This window comes from Anopheles cruzii, chromosome 3 (genome assembly GCF_943734635.1).
Source record: "Anopheles cruzii chromosome 3, idAnoCruzAS_RS32_06, whole genome shotgun sequence".
NCBI lineage: Eukaryota > Metazoa > Arthropoda > Insecta > Diptera > Culicidae > Anopheles > Anopheles cruzii.
The window spans coordinates 5934848-5951525 of record NC_069145.1 but is presented as its reverse complement, the minus strand read 5'-3'; the positions used below and the strand labels follow the sequence as shown (position 1 = coordinate 5951525).

General features: G+C 52.9%; 4 protein-coding genes across 4 annotated transcripts; 2 read left to right on the top strand and 2 right to left on the bottom strand.

The window, feature by feature from the left end:
* Window positions 1-1795: 1795 nt before the first annotated feature.
* LOC128274270 (cyclin-dependent kinase-like 4) lies at window positions 1796-7065 on the top strand. Its single transcript, XM_053012404.1, has 7 exons — window positions 1796-1863; window positions 4645-4713; window positions 5699-6005; window positions 6076-6241; window positions 6314-6564; window positions 6646-6741; window positions 6811-7065. Exons 1-7 carry the CDS (start codon window positions 1796-1798, stop codon window positions 7063-7065), a joined length of 1212 nt encoding a protein of 403 aa, XP_052868364.1.
* A 274-nt stretch (window positions 7066-7339) lies between these two features.
* Window positions 7340-11075, bottom strand: LOC128271737 (E3 ubiquitin-protein ligase HRD1-like). Its single transcript, XM_053009363.1, has 5 exons — window positions 10876-11075; window positions 10563-10808; window positions 10107-10486; window positions 9558-10003; window positions 7340-9324 (listed from the first exon to the last, which is right to left on the bottom strand). The coding sequence occupies exons 1-5, from the start codon at window positions 11002-11004 to the stop codon at window positions 8423-8425; spliced, it is 2103 nt and encodes a 700-aa protein (XP_052865323.1). The 5' UTR covers window positions 11005-11075; the 3' UTR covers window positions 7340-8422.
* A 677-nt stretch (window positions 11076-11752) lies between these two features.
* LOC128273139 (thioredoxin domain-containing protein 17-like) lies at window positions 11753-12626 on the top strand. The gene is made up of 3 exons (XM_053011059.1): window positions 11753-12178; window positions 12249-12333; window positions 12395-12626. The coding sequence occupies exons 1-3, from the start codon at window positions 12034-12036 to the stop codon at window positions 12546-12548; spliced, it is 384 nt and encodes a 127-aa protein (XP_052867019.1). The 5' UTR covers window positions 11753-12033; the 3' UTR covers window positions 12549-12626.
* Window positions 12627-12704: 78 nt separating this feature from the next.
* On the bottom strand, window positions 12705-16233 carry LOC128275367 (uncharacterized). Its single transcript, XM_053013845.1, has 5 exons — window positions 16111-16233; window positions 15824-16018; window positions 15059-15747; window positions 14908-14976; window positions 12705-14847 (listed from the first exon to the last, which is right to left on the bottom strand). Exons 1-5 carry the CDS (start codon window positions 16231-16233, stop codon window positions 12705-12707), a joined length of 3219 nt encoding a protein of 1072 aa, XP_052869805.1.
* Between the last annotated feature and the right edge of the window lie 445 nt (window positions 16234-16678).

The window sequence follows — 16678 nt, the reverse complement described above, 5'->3', positions numbered from 1 at the left end:
TAACCCGTCCGTCGAACCACACACGCGCACAATGCACAGACTTGGCCGATTACTCACGTTTGTTATTATTTTACAATGTGCGTCGGGTGTTTTTTCTTGCACTTTTTTTTCTGATGAGCGCGACTGACAGTTAATCAGCTGTCGCCGACCCGATCAGGAAAATTGTATGCAATTTCGACGTAGAAAGCAACCAAACCAAGAGCAATTGTTCTTTTCTTAACAACTTTCTATACACAATAGACTGTACAATGTTCAATATTCAACTTCACATCCACACAACTAGATTCGTAACTGTCCAGATCGTCTTTCGAAGAATCTTTCGACCATCAATGTTCTTTTGTTTCAAGCTTGACGTCCTCATACAGTATCGGCCCCACTTAGATGCTTATGTGATGCCACCCGTGGCCTTTTGTAGACATTCAAAACACATCTATACATTTTAGATTTTTTTTATTTATTGAACTTTTTCTTTACTCATATTTTGATTATGCATTCGATGTGCGCAAGTTGTAAATAAACACTAAAAACGCATCAATCGTTTATTCCGCCATACAAATTGCTGATCGGAGAGTAAAATTTTGTGAACGGCTGCTCATAGTGAGATGTTATTGTGAGTTCAGAATCTCGACGAGTAAACTCACGCATTCGCTGACACAATTTGCTCACCTGGCAGCGGTTTGCTCGACTGCTCGAATCGAATGCATTTAAATTAACCGCTGCCACAGCACAACCAAACTTCACCGTCCATTTCGGTGGTTAACTGTTAAGACTAGCGGTGCTTGTAACTAGATTTTGGTATGCTAACCGTAGAGTTTGCTGCCAATAGCTGCGCCGAATGAAATGCAATTCAATCTACATTTCTAACCGATAGAAAACTGATTGAGCAAGACCACCGAACCTACTACCACCATTACCGCTTTTCTACACCGTTCACCACTACCACCAAAAATCGTGAAGCCGGTGCCGGCGGAAACGAAGCAAGCGCGACGAAAACGGGTAACCGCGCACCCAAACCGTGGTGGCCACCAAACTCCCCGGTGGTGAAAATTTGTTTTGTTTTCACCGTCGCCACGGATACGCCACGGTCCCGACGTTACCCAACCGCCACCCCGACCGCCGATCAGTCGAAGCGGTTGGCGCTCCACTGTCCCGGAGCTGGCGCGTGCAGTCGTACCCGTAATTCGCGCGCGTCCGCCATCGTGCGGAAGGTGTTTAGTCGACGGAGAAAAAAAAACAAAAAGATTGCCAGCAGTGAGTCCTTTCAAATGTGGTGCTGGTCATCTTACGCAGCCAGCGAGCAGGTTCCGCAGCAGCCGCCGCGGATGCGCAACGGGGCCACGGGTCGTAATAGCACGTTGTTGCACTCGGCAAATCTCGGAGGAGGAGTGAACACAGGCGCGGTGTGGGGCGGCCGAGCGATTGAAAACGGCGGATCGATTTTCCTGCCGCCGCCGTTTGCGCCCGAATAGCGCAAACTTCGGCCAGTAGTGTCGCTGGAACTAGTTGGCCGTTTTGTCGTGGCGCGAAAGTTAATACGTAACCGAGGCAGTGACCAATGGACGCAGCAACCGACACACCGTAGTGAAGAAGTGTCTCGACCCGACATCGGTTGACCGTCAACCAAAACCCGCACACACCAACGATAGGCAGGACCTCGGCGAGGGTCCGTGTTGTGAAAGAACTGTGAATTGTGACCCCCAGGAGGAGTACCAGGAGAAGTACGAGTACGCGGCAAATCTACAGAACGGCGGGCATCACTCATCCTCACCCCAGCGGTTCCAACGTGGCGGTCCGTATGGACAAATGGTTCGGGGAGAAACGGCTGTGGTTGTTTGGTAATCATCTACCGCTCCTACCACGCAGGTAACGCACGGCCACCGTCCCGGCGTTGGCGGCCATTTTAAGACTGATTTTATTGATTTATTGCACTTGCACCAACTCCAACCGCCGATCGATCGATTCGTGTGTGATTAATGTTTGCGAGACATGCTGCGTCATTGATTGGAGAAATGGGAGTCTCGAGGAACCCGCTATGTCAGAACTTGGTAAGCTCTTAGCAGGCAGCGGTTCCGGGCATGTCGTTTGTTTAGTCTCGGGACCACCACCCCAGCCCTGGACAGAGGTAGCTAAGGGCCTAATGAGGCCGCGAGTCAGTGCTTTGACCTCCCCGAGCTACGGCTCGAGTTTTCCACGTCATTTTCCAACCGGGCAACTCTCACCAGCCGACCTTTGGAGCGGAGCACCAAGCAAACGGAATGATTGCCCAGAATCGAAATATCCGCGGCAGGACGTCATCGAAAGCGAAAAGCCATGAATGAATCCCGGGAAGCCCGGAGTTTGTTTACGCGTGCGGCAACTTGGGTTTGGGCTCACGCTAGGCGAACTTTATTGCGCTTCAGTTCGGTCGTAACTCCTACTTTCGGCCCGGGAACAGTGGTGGCGGGGTAAGGTTCGGTGTGGATGGGGCACCCGGTACCGTCGGGAACGTGTTCCCCCCGGTCGTTGTCGGGAAGGGAGCCGGCGTAGTGATAGGGTTTTCCGGAACGACGCTGCCGTCCGCCATGATGTAGACCGTCTCCGCCATGACTATGGCCAGGTTCTGGATCGTATCTGAAGTGACGGATGCCCCGCCGTTGGTCGGATTGAGCACCTCCAGCCGCCGCTGGTTACCGGAGTCGGCCAGCCGCAACGGCAACCTTCCGCTAAGGGGTCCACCGGTGACGACGGCAGCGAGGGACAGCAGGGCTACGACGGTGATGGTATGCATCTTCGAAGCGGGAAGCGGGACCGATGTTCACTTGGCGGGGAAGCTGAACCGTTTCATGAGAGTGATGACCGACCGGGCGGACTTTATATCGGCGGACTCCTTTGCCGGGATATATGGTGCCCTTATCGAGCACCCCGTTCGGAACATCACTAATCGATGGCCGCCCTAGTCACCGGACACGATGTATCCGGTATCGGGTTGGACACGGAGTTTTGCAATTCTACCGGACTACGTCGTCGCAATATCGACACAATGATGGATGATTAAACGCATTGCTTGGTGGTTTAGGAGCGAATTAAGAATTGCGATCATTCTCGATCTATGGTATTGGCTCTTGATTAGTAACTCTTTGTTGGTACTTTATAAATCCATTGTGCAGTATGTGCCGCAATTACTACTAGTACTACTATCATTTTGCCAAATATCGTTACTGCCGTACTTACTTAATCTTCACAAACAAACCGGGCGCCTAGGCTCGGTGAGAACAAAAAGCACACAAAATCAACAAATGGTTAGCCAATTGTCGCCATGGCCGATGACTGGCGCGATTGGAATCCCATTGCACGTATGTACTTCGTCAGGCATCGGTCCGGCACCATTCGTACGGCATCGTGGAGTCATCGACGCATCGATGTTTCCCAACCCCGGACATTCGAATCGGAGCCGGGACCACGACCATAATCTGGCACACGCCGGCATACAGCACATGTTCAACGGTTGATGGATGAGTGTTGGACTCCTGTCGGTTTAATGGCCTACAGATTAAAGTGTGTATGATCGGTTGGGCGACAAAACATGTCTCTGGCCGCCCGCGCTGTTGTTGACGAGGGCTTCAAGGTACCTATCGAAGGCGGAGTCCGGGAATCCATTGGAGTCGCCTGAGCCGTCTGATAGGCAGAACATCTAGCCGGTCCCAAGACGGATCAGTTCCACGTTTTGAGTAATTATTCAAACCAATATTGCGCGATAGTTGACCTAGCGGCGAATTCCAGGAGGCATCATCACTGCATGGCGGCCACGGTGTGCTGTCCGTTTGCATGTAATTGATGTTATATACCGATCCGTCCACTATCAGAAGCACCGGATCGGAACATGCCATCCAATGATATGATGGTAATGAAAAAACAATTACCCTGCATGATGAATGGTGAACCTGCATCACGCCAAAGAGGATCCTGCGGCTTCCGTGCAAACCGTGGTTGGCCTATATTCCCGGCACAACACCCTGCTTAACGATAGTTTCAACTTTTGACCTTAAACGATAGCGTTTCCACCACCAGCACACCTGGTGGGTCTGAAAAGTTCTTTCGCAAAGGGCACAAGCAACGGGAAGTAAAAGAAACCCACGGCAAAAGGTCACCGCGTAGAACCCTAAGGAATGGCGTCGAACCGAAAAGAACCGTACATCGCGAGCCGAGCCGCGGTAATTATTGGGCGTTAAAAGTTGAGCTGACTTCGAACCCCACCCCAAAAAAATGAGGAAAAATCAAGACTGGCTCCACAGAGAGGGGAATTGTTTGGGCAAAAGTTTCGACAATCTAATGGTGCGAGGATTTCTTGGTGGTTTGGAGGTTAGTAAACAATAAGGTTAGTTCGCGGTTTCTGCGATTGATTCAATCTCAATTAGGAGCTGCAGTTCCAGAGCCGAGCCAGTTGTTGATCGCAGCATGCTTTGTATGCGTACTTATGGTGGAGAACAAAACATTGACGTCCTTTTCAGGTCTGCTTTTAATTTATTCAAACTATGCACATTCACGTTGCGTTGGGTTCCTGGAGGACAAAGGTTCTACTGTAAGATGGTCAGATTGTAGTTCCACGGCAATTATTTTTCGCCCCCCAAACCTTGGGATTACTGATCGGCCTTTGTTTCTTTCCAGCAATCTTCCCTTCCGATGGACGTCCGGCGAATCGAAAGCGGAAGGAGTAATCAAAGCCATCCAAGAAAGGTAAGGTTCCAAAGCGGTTGCCCCTGGTGACGACATTCCACACTTTTGTGACGAAACTCGGCACGAACGGTTACTACTTTTGCTCAAAATAAATACATGAAAGGAACCCTTCAAACGTAGGACCAAAGGACCAAAACCGCGTTCAGTCGTAACGGCAGGGCGTAACCGGCGGTACAAGGAGAAATTCATGACATATACAGGCACGCCGTGAGGTCCTTGCTGCCGCGTCGAGGGTTATCGATTTTCGTATGCTTACCTAATCTTTATTATTCACCATCACCGCATCAACCACAAACCCCTGTGCCCGGCCTGGGCGGGCGCTTTACACACATTATCGAGTGGAAAACTGAAAGACGTAGTTTCTCGGACCTTACGGCTCTCTTCACTCACTTCCCTGACATTGACTGGGTCCAACGGCCCCGCGTTCTGGGGCAAGTATTCTTGCACGCAGGGCGGCAAGGCAGCCAATCCCAAGGCTGAAACATTCGCCGTTCGTTACGAAGGACTCCGAAGGACTATCGTGTAACAGCCGCCACCTGGCCTGGCGTGGGAAAAGAGACGCAGCCAAAGATTCCTGCAAGGACACCCGGTGGCTAACTGGCCTCGAAGAACGTACGAAAGAGACGGCATGGCCCGCCAAGAAAACTTGGAAAACTATCAGGTCCGGTCAGGCGATATTTTAATTTACCCCGTACCGGACACACCGGGTCGGGCTGGGCTGTGGTTCTGGATCCGAGCGTTTCAGTTCGAGTTGGAGAATGTTCCAGGGAACATTCGGCATCGTTCGCTCCCGTACGATCGTTGAAAGTTTTGACGGCGGCGGCTGTTGTCCGCTTCCCTGCGAGGAAGCTACTAGCTATCTGTTGGCCCCCGTGCCGGTACTACCGTGTGAATTGTTCTGCAAACCAGTTGCTTTGCCGCGTTGGACACCGCCAGTGCCTAGCATCACTACCAGAATGTTTGTCCTGTCGACACTCTTTTCCAGATCACGCGGCAGCAGTAGAATGGATCGGTACGAGAAGCTCAGCCGGCTGGGCGAAGGCTCGTACGGAGTGGTGTACAAGTGCCGCGACCGGGAAACCGGGTCACTCGTCGCGGTCAAACGGTTCGTCGAGTCGGAGGACGATCCGGCCATACGCAAGATAGCGCTGCGAGAGATTCGCCTCCTGAAGAATCTGAAGCACCCAAACCTGGTGTGCCTGCTGGAGGTGTTCCGGCGCAAACGGCGGCTCCACCTGGTGTTTGAGTTCTGCGAACACACCGTGCTGCATGAACTCGAGCGACATCCAGAGGTAAGTGGACACCATCTTTGCAACACCGAAGAGGAGGGGGCGCGTGACTGATCGTGACTGCTTCCGACAGGGCTGTCCGGATAATCTCACCAAGCAGATCACGTACCAAACGATCCAGGGGGTCGCGTACTGTCACAAGCAGGGCTGTCTGCACCGGGACATCAAGCCGGAAAACATCCTACTCACGGCCCAGGGACAGGTGAAGCTGTGCGATTTCGGATTCGCTCGGATGCTCAGTAAGTAGCCGCCACGCCATGCGCGGACCAGGGACTTAAGGGGAGTGTGTTCTGCCCACCCAAAACCTGCAGGTCCGGGAGAAAATTATACGGATTACGTGGCGACACGATGGTACCGGGCACCGGAGCTGCTAGTTGGCGACACCCAGTACGGTACGCCGGTGGACGTGTGGGCCATCGGGTGCGTGTTTGCCGAGCTGGTCCGCGGCGATGCTCTTTGGCCCGGACGCAGTGACGTCGATCAGCTGTACCTGATTCGGCGGACCCTCGGCGATCTACTACCTCGGCATCTGGCCATCTTCAATCAGAATGAATTCTTTAAGGTACGTTCAATGGAGAGAGAAAGCCGTTTGTCATACGCTTCTGGACAAACTTTATGCATGAAATTGTTTCCGAATCGCCAGGGTATAACACTTCCCGTGCCACCGACACTGGAAACACTGGAAGCCAAGATGCCGTCACGTACCTTAGCAAATCCGTTGATGATGGATTTTTTGAAAGTAAGTACCGACCGGTGGCCTCCGGCTGTTTGCTACAAGGCCCCCCATTCCAATTCCCTTCGCCCACAGAAATGTCTCGACAAAGATCCCGTCAAGCGTTGGTCGTGCGAGCGGTTGGGTTCGCACCCGTACTTCGAGGACTACATCAGCAAGCAGAAGGAGATCGAACAGACGATCACGCTCGAGCAGAAGCAAAACGGTAACCGGGAGCTGAAACCGAAAACGTCCAACACTTCGCTGCCGCAGCTGCCCGGCACGCAGGAATCACGCGTCCCGCAGAAGAATCTCTTTCTGCGGTCCGACCACCATTTGCCTACCATCTAGAAGCTGTTCCGACACACGCTACCGCCACTGTGGGCAGAAGAGAGTCAGTTCTCCGTATGTTCGCTGTGTTTGTTCAAGTGGCCAGTGGCGTAAAGAAATGGCCGCCTTAGGGCACGCGCATCAGAGAACCGTTGCGAAGTATTGCATACCTTTTCATTACGTTCACTATTTTCTATGAATAAAATTATCGAAACTATTAAACTTTAACACACGTGGCTATGTTTGTAACAAGACAGCAGAAAACAATAGAATTGTGGAGATTTTTACAGTTGCTTTGCCTTTATTATTTTAGATTCCACAGTACAGTTATATGGTAGTATTTACATTACGCCATCACTAACGGTGCCCCGTTCGCAAACACCGAAATCGCGGCACCGCCAGAGGTTATCGCTTCCGTCTGTCCTTTCCAATCCTTTCGACCTCGTTTCCCCACCAACAGCAACAACAACAGCAACAGCAGACCGTTGTGTTTGTGTCCATTGTTTCCGGTCTCTCCTGGTCCGCGCCACAACAGTTGCGTATCACGCTAGTACAAAACGTCCCCCCTTGTGTTTGTGTTCTGTGTCTCTCTGACTGATTTACCATTTTAGTTTTCGAACCAAACCGGAACGTTGACGGTTCGCTGAATCACATTCCACCGCGTCCTCTATAAACCTAGTTCATTCGCTCATTCACTCGATCTTTCTCGCTTCCCTACATACAGCTTCTTACATATGTAGACACATAACGTTGGTTTAATTTTTCACATATAGAGACCCTCTACATAATGTGTGGCGTGCTCGCATTCCGTCGCAGATCAAGTCGCAGAAGAAAATAAACAAAACAAAAAGCACAACAGTAAAGCGAAGAAACCTACACAAAATCAACTTAATCAACACAACACGGCCAAACAGAAATACTAAACGCGCGGGGCGATAAGAATTAAAAAGATCATCTTAAAAGCAACGGCGAACAAGGCGGGAACGAACGGGAACGGAACGGATGTGGGATGATGAGCACAAGACAAGACAAACGTAAAGGGAATAGGAAAAGCTGCGCCAGAACGTCACTCTTCCGTCCGTGTGTGCCTGCAGTAATTAGTACGTGCTTTAGTTCGTGCCGCCGTCAGTGCCTCTGTGTAAATAATAATAACAACCGTTGGCGGCCGTACTACTCCGTCAAACGAACGTTCCCCTGAACTCGACTTGGCCCTCAGCGCCTCGTCGGATTTGGTGCACACGTGGCGTGTTAGTTTGGCTGCTGCAGCAGTTATCGCTACCTGGAAGCAGATTTTTGCAGTTTCCGTTTTGTGTGTTGTGTTTAGCTTCGGGAACCGCGGAGGGCGGAGATTGTCGGTTCCCTTAGGCCCGTTCGCCGACTACTGGCCATCTCCGGCTCCGGGTGACGATGCCGGGGAGGAGGTTGCAAACTTTTCTAACCTTCTACGGCGCAGCTCGCTCATGGTCGAGCTTTCCGGGTGCCTCGTGGCATCGGCACTACTACCGCCGTTCACGGTTCCGGGTGTGGCGCCACCCATAGTTTTCGATGCCGAACCATCCTTCGCGTCCAGCTGGTCGGGTGTGATAAGGAATGCTTTGCTGGTGCTAGGAATGGGTTCCTTTTTCAGCTTCACACCGGACGATGCATCGTCCTCGTCGCTGCTGATCGGACCCAAATCTTCCAGCTTCGCCTGTTCGACCCCTGTTCGGGTTGGCTTCACCGAGACCTGGCTCGATCGGCTGCTAGTGGGACTATTGGTGTTACTTAAGCTACTGCTACTGCTCCCAGCGACGATCGCAGGAGCTGCCGGGACACTTTCTACCGGCACTCGCTCGTCGACCAATTGTGCAGGAGATGTTGTCGCTGTTGCCGACGAAGTCGCTGCCGGTTCGGGAGCGACGATGGTGGAAGAGGTGCTTTCCTCGGGTACCAACGGTGGAACAACCGGAACTACCAATGGTGGTGGTTGCGGTACGGCTTGTGTTTGCAAGTGAGCGACGGCTTCCGGCGGTAAGCGGGACGTAATGGTGGCGTACTGGTTCATCAGTGCCACGGATGCGTCCAGCAGGGTACGAATGTTTTGCAAGTGCTTAATGCGTTCTTCAATGTGCCGTCGCTCGGTACCTTCCATCGCACGGACCTCCTCGTCCGTAAGCTCACCGAGCAAAGGTGGCACCGGCGGCAGGGGCATCGTGTACGGAGGCATTCCGACGAAGGGAAACGGAACGAACGGAGCGCCCGGAAACATTGGCATAGCATTGGTCGCTGTCGGTGGCATTCCTGAAGGAGAAGACAGATAGTCAACTAAAATGACAAATGAAACGATCACAGTAGACCGGCGATGCCTTTCTTCTCCGAAACTTTTCTTAGCATGCCACGACTCACGGCTGTCTGTCAAAAACAGGCACTCAAAACGTCGAAAGGATCTTATCTTTCATTCACTCCAACCGACCGATAAACGGATTAACTGAAAGTGACCCGGTGGCGTGATGGGCCGCCGACCGATAACTTACCATTCGGAACGGTGGAATTGATGATATTTCCCGTGGCTACGCCGGCACCTGCCAGCGCTCCGGTGGATCGGCTGGCATCGGTCGTAGTGGCCCCACCAACACCACCGCCGCCACCAGCACCACCAGCGTTGGCGCCCGCATCGTTGGCACTATTATTTGGCACAGGATTGGCAGCGGTCGTGGCAGCGGTGATCGGTGTGCGGAGAATGTTTAGCCGGCAGGTGGGGCAGGTTTGCTGCCGCTGGAACCACGACCGCAGGCAGGCGGTGTGGAAAATGTGGCCACAGGGAAGCTTCTTCGAGTTGCTCACCATATCCTCGCGGCAGATGATGCAGATATTGTCCGACATCTGCAGCTCCTCGGTCGTCGCGTCCGGGTAGAGTGTGTTCATGTTGCGAATGGCGCGCCGCGACAGAATCACATCGTTGAGCGCTTTCTTGAAGTTTCTGCGGTTGCGCATTTGGGGATGGGATGGCATTGAAGCAAGGGCAAGATAAGATTCGACTTTCGCCGCGATAAGACCTGCACGGTCGGCTCGGCTCTACTTACCGCATCGTGTAGTACATTGGCCGGAAGGCAAACATGGGTAGGGTGAATATTTTGACCATCAAAATCACAAACACCACGTAGAGCACGACGCGCGTAAACCCGATGATCAGCTCGGTGTAGAGCAGGAAGACCGCCTTGTTCTCCCACGGCGTGTCCGAGCGCAGTTCGGCCGCGTGGAAGATGTACTTGATCGCGGTGTTGATGACCATCGTCATGAGGATCGCATACTCGAACCCAAACACCAGCTGCACCGTGACGCCCTTGGCGATCGTCGATTGGTAGGCGTACGAGATCAGTTCGTAGTCGAACAGTCCCAGGCATACGAGCAAACCGGCCACGCGCACATGGAACAACCACCCAATCACGGGGCTTCTTTCCATCTGGAAGGTACAAACAAAAATCCGCATCATCACAGACCCTTTGGGAGACTGGGCACCGTCACGCGGCAATACTCACGTAATCGACCCGATCTTCGGCGAGCCAGTGGAAGGACTTGAGAAACAGCAGCACCGTGAATAGGGCCACAAACTTTGGATTAAAGTCGTCCCGAAAGACGGTAAACGCGAGACAGGTTTCGGTCAGCGCGTACCAGAACCGCTCCATCAAATGCTCGAACTCGGCCGCCCGTAACGTGCCGAGAAAGATTTTCTTCATCACCTTGCCCAGCATTAGCACCAGCACCAGAGCCTGGATGTAGATAACCTGCGGCGAAAAGGGGGATGTTAACACCAGGTACCCAGGTAGCCGGAGAGCGGCACCCGCGACTTACGGCCATGCTCGGGTTGGACTTGGTGATGTAGACCACCGACGGGTAGAATTGCTTCTTCTGGTAGTATGCGTTGCCGATCACTAACCCCGTCAGCACCATGCTGATCACCGAGATGCCGAGCGTGCGCATCTTGACGCAGTAGGCAGCCAGCTGGCTGACGCTTTCGAGAAATATGTTAATCTTGACCGCTCCGGGACGGGACTCCCACCAGCCGCCGCACCAAGCGCACTCGAACCGAATGGCCGTGAACTGATGTCCGGAAATGTAGCGCCCGCCTAGCCGCGTTTGGGCTCAGCCTACGGCCTCGATCCACCGTTTGCGGAGTTGCACTGCCCTGCTACTTCCCTTACCCTGCCGCTGGCCTGTGCAGCTCATTCGATTCCCGGGGTGCCGTGTGGAAACTAGCTGCCACTGTTCAAGTGCCCCACCGTCTGTGGCTGGGTCGTGGCGCCCATTAACTACCTGTTGCCACACACAGTTATTCGCTAATTTGTCGATCCGTGCACCTTACGCATTCGCTCGGGGTGGTGCCAATTCCCAGGGTCTTTTACAACAAATTTTAAAGTACACGTAAACACTACCAATATTTTTCGTGTGCTGTCAATTGCCGATTGCAACATCTGACACATCAGGGCTCAGCAGAATCTGACAGCATTCGGTTGTCAGATTCGGTGACCCAAGATCACTAAAGCAAAATGTCAAGATGTGTGACCCAATTCGAGAGTTCACCCAATTAAAGAGAGTTCATTCCAGAGAGAGTTCACCCAATTCGAGAGTTCACCCAATTAAAGAGAGTTCATTCCAGAGAGAGTTCACCCAATTCGAGAGTTCACCCAATTAAAGAGAGTTCATTCCAGAAATTGGATTTTATAATCAGAGCACAATTAAGGTCCGCAGATTTTTTCTAATGTTGCATTAGTTTTGTTAGCAGCTTTTGGCGCATCTCGAAACAAAACATATTCTGTCAAAACAAACAAACAAAGCGAAGCAAAGTGCCTGATTGGAGACAAACGAGCAAAGTATCTCACTGATAGCCCTTATCGGTTATCGATACGATCCCACACAATAGGGCCATTTGGCATCAGAAGACAGTCCCCGGGAAACCACTTCATAGTATTGTACGAAGGATTAGGCATTAGGTGTGACTGTTTTTCGATCATGGTGCACAAACATTTTTTGGCCGGCTACGATGCTTTCGTGGCTTTTATGAAGGATTTTAACGGCCACGGTGCACCGATCAACATTCTCTTCACCGGTGCGAAGTTAGAAAACGGTCAGAGCTGGTGTGGTGATTGTGTTGAAGGTACAGTAGCGCGAATTCCAGTGCAGCCACACTCCGGCTGATACAAGTCTCCTCTTTCGATCCGAAACAGCGGCCCCGTCCATCGAAAAAGCGGTAGAAAAGGATGCTCCCAAAGATTCTCATTTCATCTACGTGGACGTCGGCGATAGACCTACGTGAGTAGAGGCATTGGGGCTGCCCGGGGACACGCGGATTTCTCATCACGTTTTTCTGCAGCTGGAAAGACATGAACAATGCATTCCGCAAGGACACGAACACACGCCTTTCGGTCATTCCAACCATGATCCGCTGGAAGAACCCACAGCGGCTCGAAGGTGAACAGTGTGCCAAGGCCGACCTTTTGGAGCTATTTTTCACCGAAGAAGACTAGCGGAATACGACCCGTGAACCGAACAGGGTTCCATTCTTTCGCCCAATAAACAAAAAACGAGTTCCATGGCCGTTTGCTAAAATGATCTAACTTCGAAAAATTTATTTTAGTTTACCAGAGACAATCCCTCGAGGAGAGGAGGATTGTTACAGAGTATTACATCCGCCGGAGTGGACCAGTACTGGCCCTAGATGGCACGGTGGAGAACGGAACAGAACCGGCACTCGGCGAGCATCGGAGGGCCTTCATGGGTGTGCGTGTGCGGTCACCAGCATGGTGAAGCATCCGGTTTTCACGGCACGGTGTGGCCGCCAAAATACGTCTCGGTGAGTTCCGCAGCAACCGGTGGCGTATGTGGGGCGTCGTCGAGGCACTGCCTCCTGCTTTACCCAGCGTCACGTTCGGTGAGATACAAACATCCGCATACGAGCCACCGTCGCTCGGCCAGAAATGCTCCTGAACGTTCTCCTGTAACTGGCGCATCAGACGTGGCGAGTTGAGTACCTTCGACGAGATTCCGCTTCCGACTGACGCGTTCGCCGGCCCCCCCGCTTGTCCCTTCGAAATCTGTCGAAGCTTTTCGCGCCGATTGATGGCACCACTGTGGTGGGCCGATTTGGTGAACGCTCGTTTCCGAGGGGTCCCTTTGCGGGGACTTCGCTGGTTGGTGCCGTGTGCCGATGAGGAACGCAGCTTCTGTATCTGCCGCAGCTGGGGGTGCGATTCCGCTCGGTCCGGTGTCGCTTCCAAGGCTACGGCCACGGTCGCCGACCGGAATTTCGCGCTCTGCCGACGATTGGCACCGCTGTTCACGTACGGTGCGGTGCGCTTTGAACAAAGCGGTCCGCTGTCCGCGTTCGTGACTAAACCATCGAACAGCTTCGCTTTCGCCATCACCATGCCCGCGTTTTGGCTTCGAATTCGCGCGATCGATGCCCGGCCACTTTGAGCCTCCTGCTGCAGCGGGGTGATGTGGGACTTGAGCATAACACTTGCCAGTCCTGCCGCAGTCCCACTGGTGGGCGTTCTCGGCGGAAGCCTCGGTGTGCGGTGGGCGGGAGTTTTCCCCGATCGAGGCGGAACGGTCGGTGGGGGCAGCATGGGCGTTTTGGTGCTGGCCAAGGTGTTAAGTTCGATTTTCGTCACAAACGAAGGTGGGCAAATCTTTGAAGCCGACCGCAAGGACGACGTTCGCGGGTGTTTGTCGGGCGTTTGGAAACTGTCCTCCTGCAGCACTTTGGCCGGTGTCAGGAACTCGCCCATCGAGTCCATCGTTGACGCACTGTCCACGGTCACATTGTGCGTTTCAAAGTAACTCTCCGCATTCACCCACCGTTCCTCCTTTTCCTCGTCGGTGAAGTTGGTCATGTTCACACTCGGCGACGGCGTGACAGCCAGCTTTTGGCCGGAATGCTTCGCCAGCTTCTCTGGGGAAGCTTCGCTTTCACCGGGGGCCTTCAAGCCACTCTGCACCGTATTGGGGCGACCTCGTTTCAGTACTGCCGGCTTCGGATAGAACGACAGATCGACGGCAGCACCATCGCGGGTCGAACCGCTGCCAATGTGCCACGACTGGTTGCGTGACAGTCGGACCGCTTCACGGCTGCGACGACGGATCGTGCCAATCTTTCGAGCGCTCGGTGAACGAATCATCTTGTGTTCGCCACTCTGCCGTATCTTCAACTCCCGGCTCAAGCGCTTCGCCAACTGATCGGTCGACGAGCAGACTGCTTCAATGGGTTCCGTGTGCTCGAGCGTCTGCCGATACTTATCCTCCACATCCTCCAGCAGCACCTCCTCCCGCTGGCCTAGGTGCCGGAACTCCTGCGAAATGGTGGTCTCGATGACGGTCATGCGCTTTTTGATCGCTTCGTATTCACTTCGCTGGAAGTTGACGAAATCTTCCTCGCCGCCATCGGTTTCGTCGGGGGCCTCTGGCACTTGGTTTCTGGCTCGAGACGATGCGCCAATATCGAACAAACCTTCGGCACTGGCGAGGCACGGCATAGACATGACGGGCGACATGCGGCCAACACCGTGTAGTAGCGTCCTTTTGGCCACTTCCTCCACCTCAAACTCGTCCTCCGTTTTCGCTCCCGACAGATCCGTTGCGTCCTTGGCTGTGTGCTTGTTGCGACTTTGTTTCTTGCGACCCCACGGCGCACCGACCACACTCCAGCGCCTTTCCATCGGTTTGTTCTCCGCAATCGACGGTACCGAGCCCGACGGTAGCAAACGTTGGACTATTTTGACCGGTTTTTTACCTCCACCTAGGCTAAGGCGGCTCTTCTTGACCTCTCTGAAATGAAGAACAAACAATAAATGGTCACCTTCGGCGACAATCGGAATAGCCACTCACTTGATCACCACCGTCGGGGTGCAGGGCAGTAGTTCCTGGTTGTCTGGCAGAAAGGAAGTCACTTCTTTTCTGATGAGTTGGAAGGGAAAATGAAGCACATATTAGTCCGATTACTAGCCCCAAGTCGGTGTCCCTTCGGGACGATACTTACTTCTTCTTCACACTGAACGGCATTCCATCCGTTACTTTTCGCTTCTTGGCGGACTTGCTGAGACACGGTGTGCTCGGTACGGCGGGCAACGTTGGATCCTGCTCCTCCAACTCATCCGTTTTGTCCAGGTTCTCCGACGAACCGATGGCGCCGACGATCTTTCGGAATCCGTTGAACATGCGCGTCAAAGAGCCACTGCGCCGTTTTTTCTTCTTCCGATCGTTCACGCTCGCGTTAATGGCACCGTGGCTCACGGATTCGTCCTTCAGCTGGCGTAAAATCGTGTCCGGAACGAGTCCTATTTGCTGCGAATGTTCGATCAGCAACTGTACCACTTGCTGGTTGCTCGCCATCCGTTTCTGGTCCTCGACAAACGGCATCAGATTGGGGGTGATGATGATCGACAGATTGTTGACCGTCATTTTGTTGCTTCCCGAGTGCTGGGACACGGTGTGCAGAAACTGCATGAAAAATGCCAGCGTGTTTAGGGTCAGGGGCGGCAGCAACAGACAGGTCATCAAAAGCTTCTGGACGTTCTGTTCGCCGAGCAGGCACCGAAGAAGGGCTTCCTGAACGTTGCCGCATGGTAGCAGCGGTTCGGGCAGATCACGGAAGAATGTTTTCAGCAGGTTAGCGACATCGATGACGTGATACGAGCGACCGAGCGGTTTTCCCGACTCCAAACTCGTCTGAAAGCAGCAGACACAGGCTTAGGGTTAATCAAAGCAGGCGACGCATCTGGCGAACAGATGGTAGCACACATACCCGGATATCTCGCTGCCGTTTCGATGAGCCGGCTTTACGGAACAGCCCCTCGGTGGACACATTTTCCAGTATGAACTGGCACGCATTGGACACGAAGAGTGGAATTTGTACAATGCCTCCATTGGCCAGTATCACGTCCGTCAGCTCCAGCGTGTGCAACGGTGCGTTGAATATGCGTCTACATTTGACCTTATCCTAGCGCGAATCGAAACGAACCGAACCAGTTATGCAAACAAGCAACAGGAAAGGAACCGTTCCCCGGGGGAACGAAAGTGATGCCGACTAACCTGCGACGCTTTGGACGTTTTCTCTTTCCGATATTTGATGTTGTGTCGTCGCAACTCGCTAACCACCACGGAGTACAGCTCTTCTTTGTTTTCGACGTCGAAGATCAGCACCTTAGAGGCCATAGTTTACTTCACTTCACTGCAAAACCATCGAGAAAACTGTGTGCCTTTTTGCGCGACGAGATTTGCTGCTGCGATTGTGTTGCTTCACCGCCGTTTGCTTTGATGTTTGCTTTGGCTGGCGGCGGCTCCGTTACGCTGAATGACAGCTATTTAAACGGCAACGCGACGGTGGCGCCCTCTGCGGGAACTGTATGTTAAATCGTGCTGAAGAAAGGGTATTTTCACAATTTTGTTAGGCTCTTCGATTGAACAATGAGTTGGAAAAAAATAAATTCAAACACTTTGCGACCAACCAATGCCGAGTGTAAAGGTGTAGCCACTTTGTAAGCTCACAAAGTTTTGCGAACCAGAGTGCTGTCAGCAGCGACCGACAGCATGGGAATTTTCCCGTAGCATCCGACCGAACCCTGCCTCATACCCATGCAGCGCATGAAAAAGCTTCAAA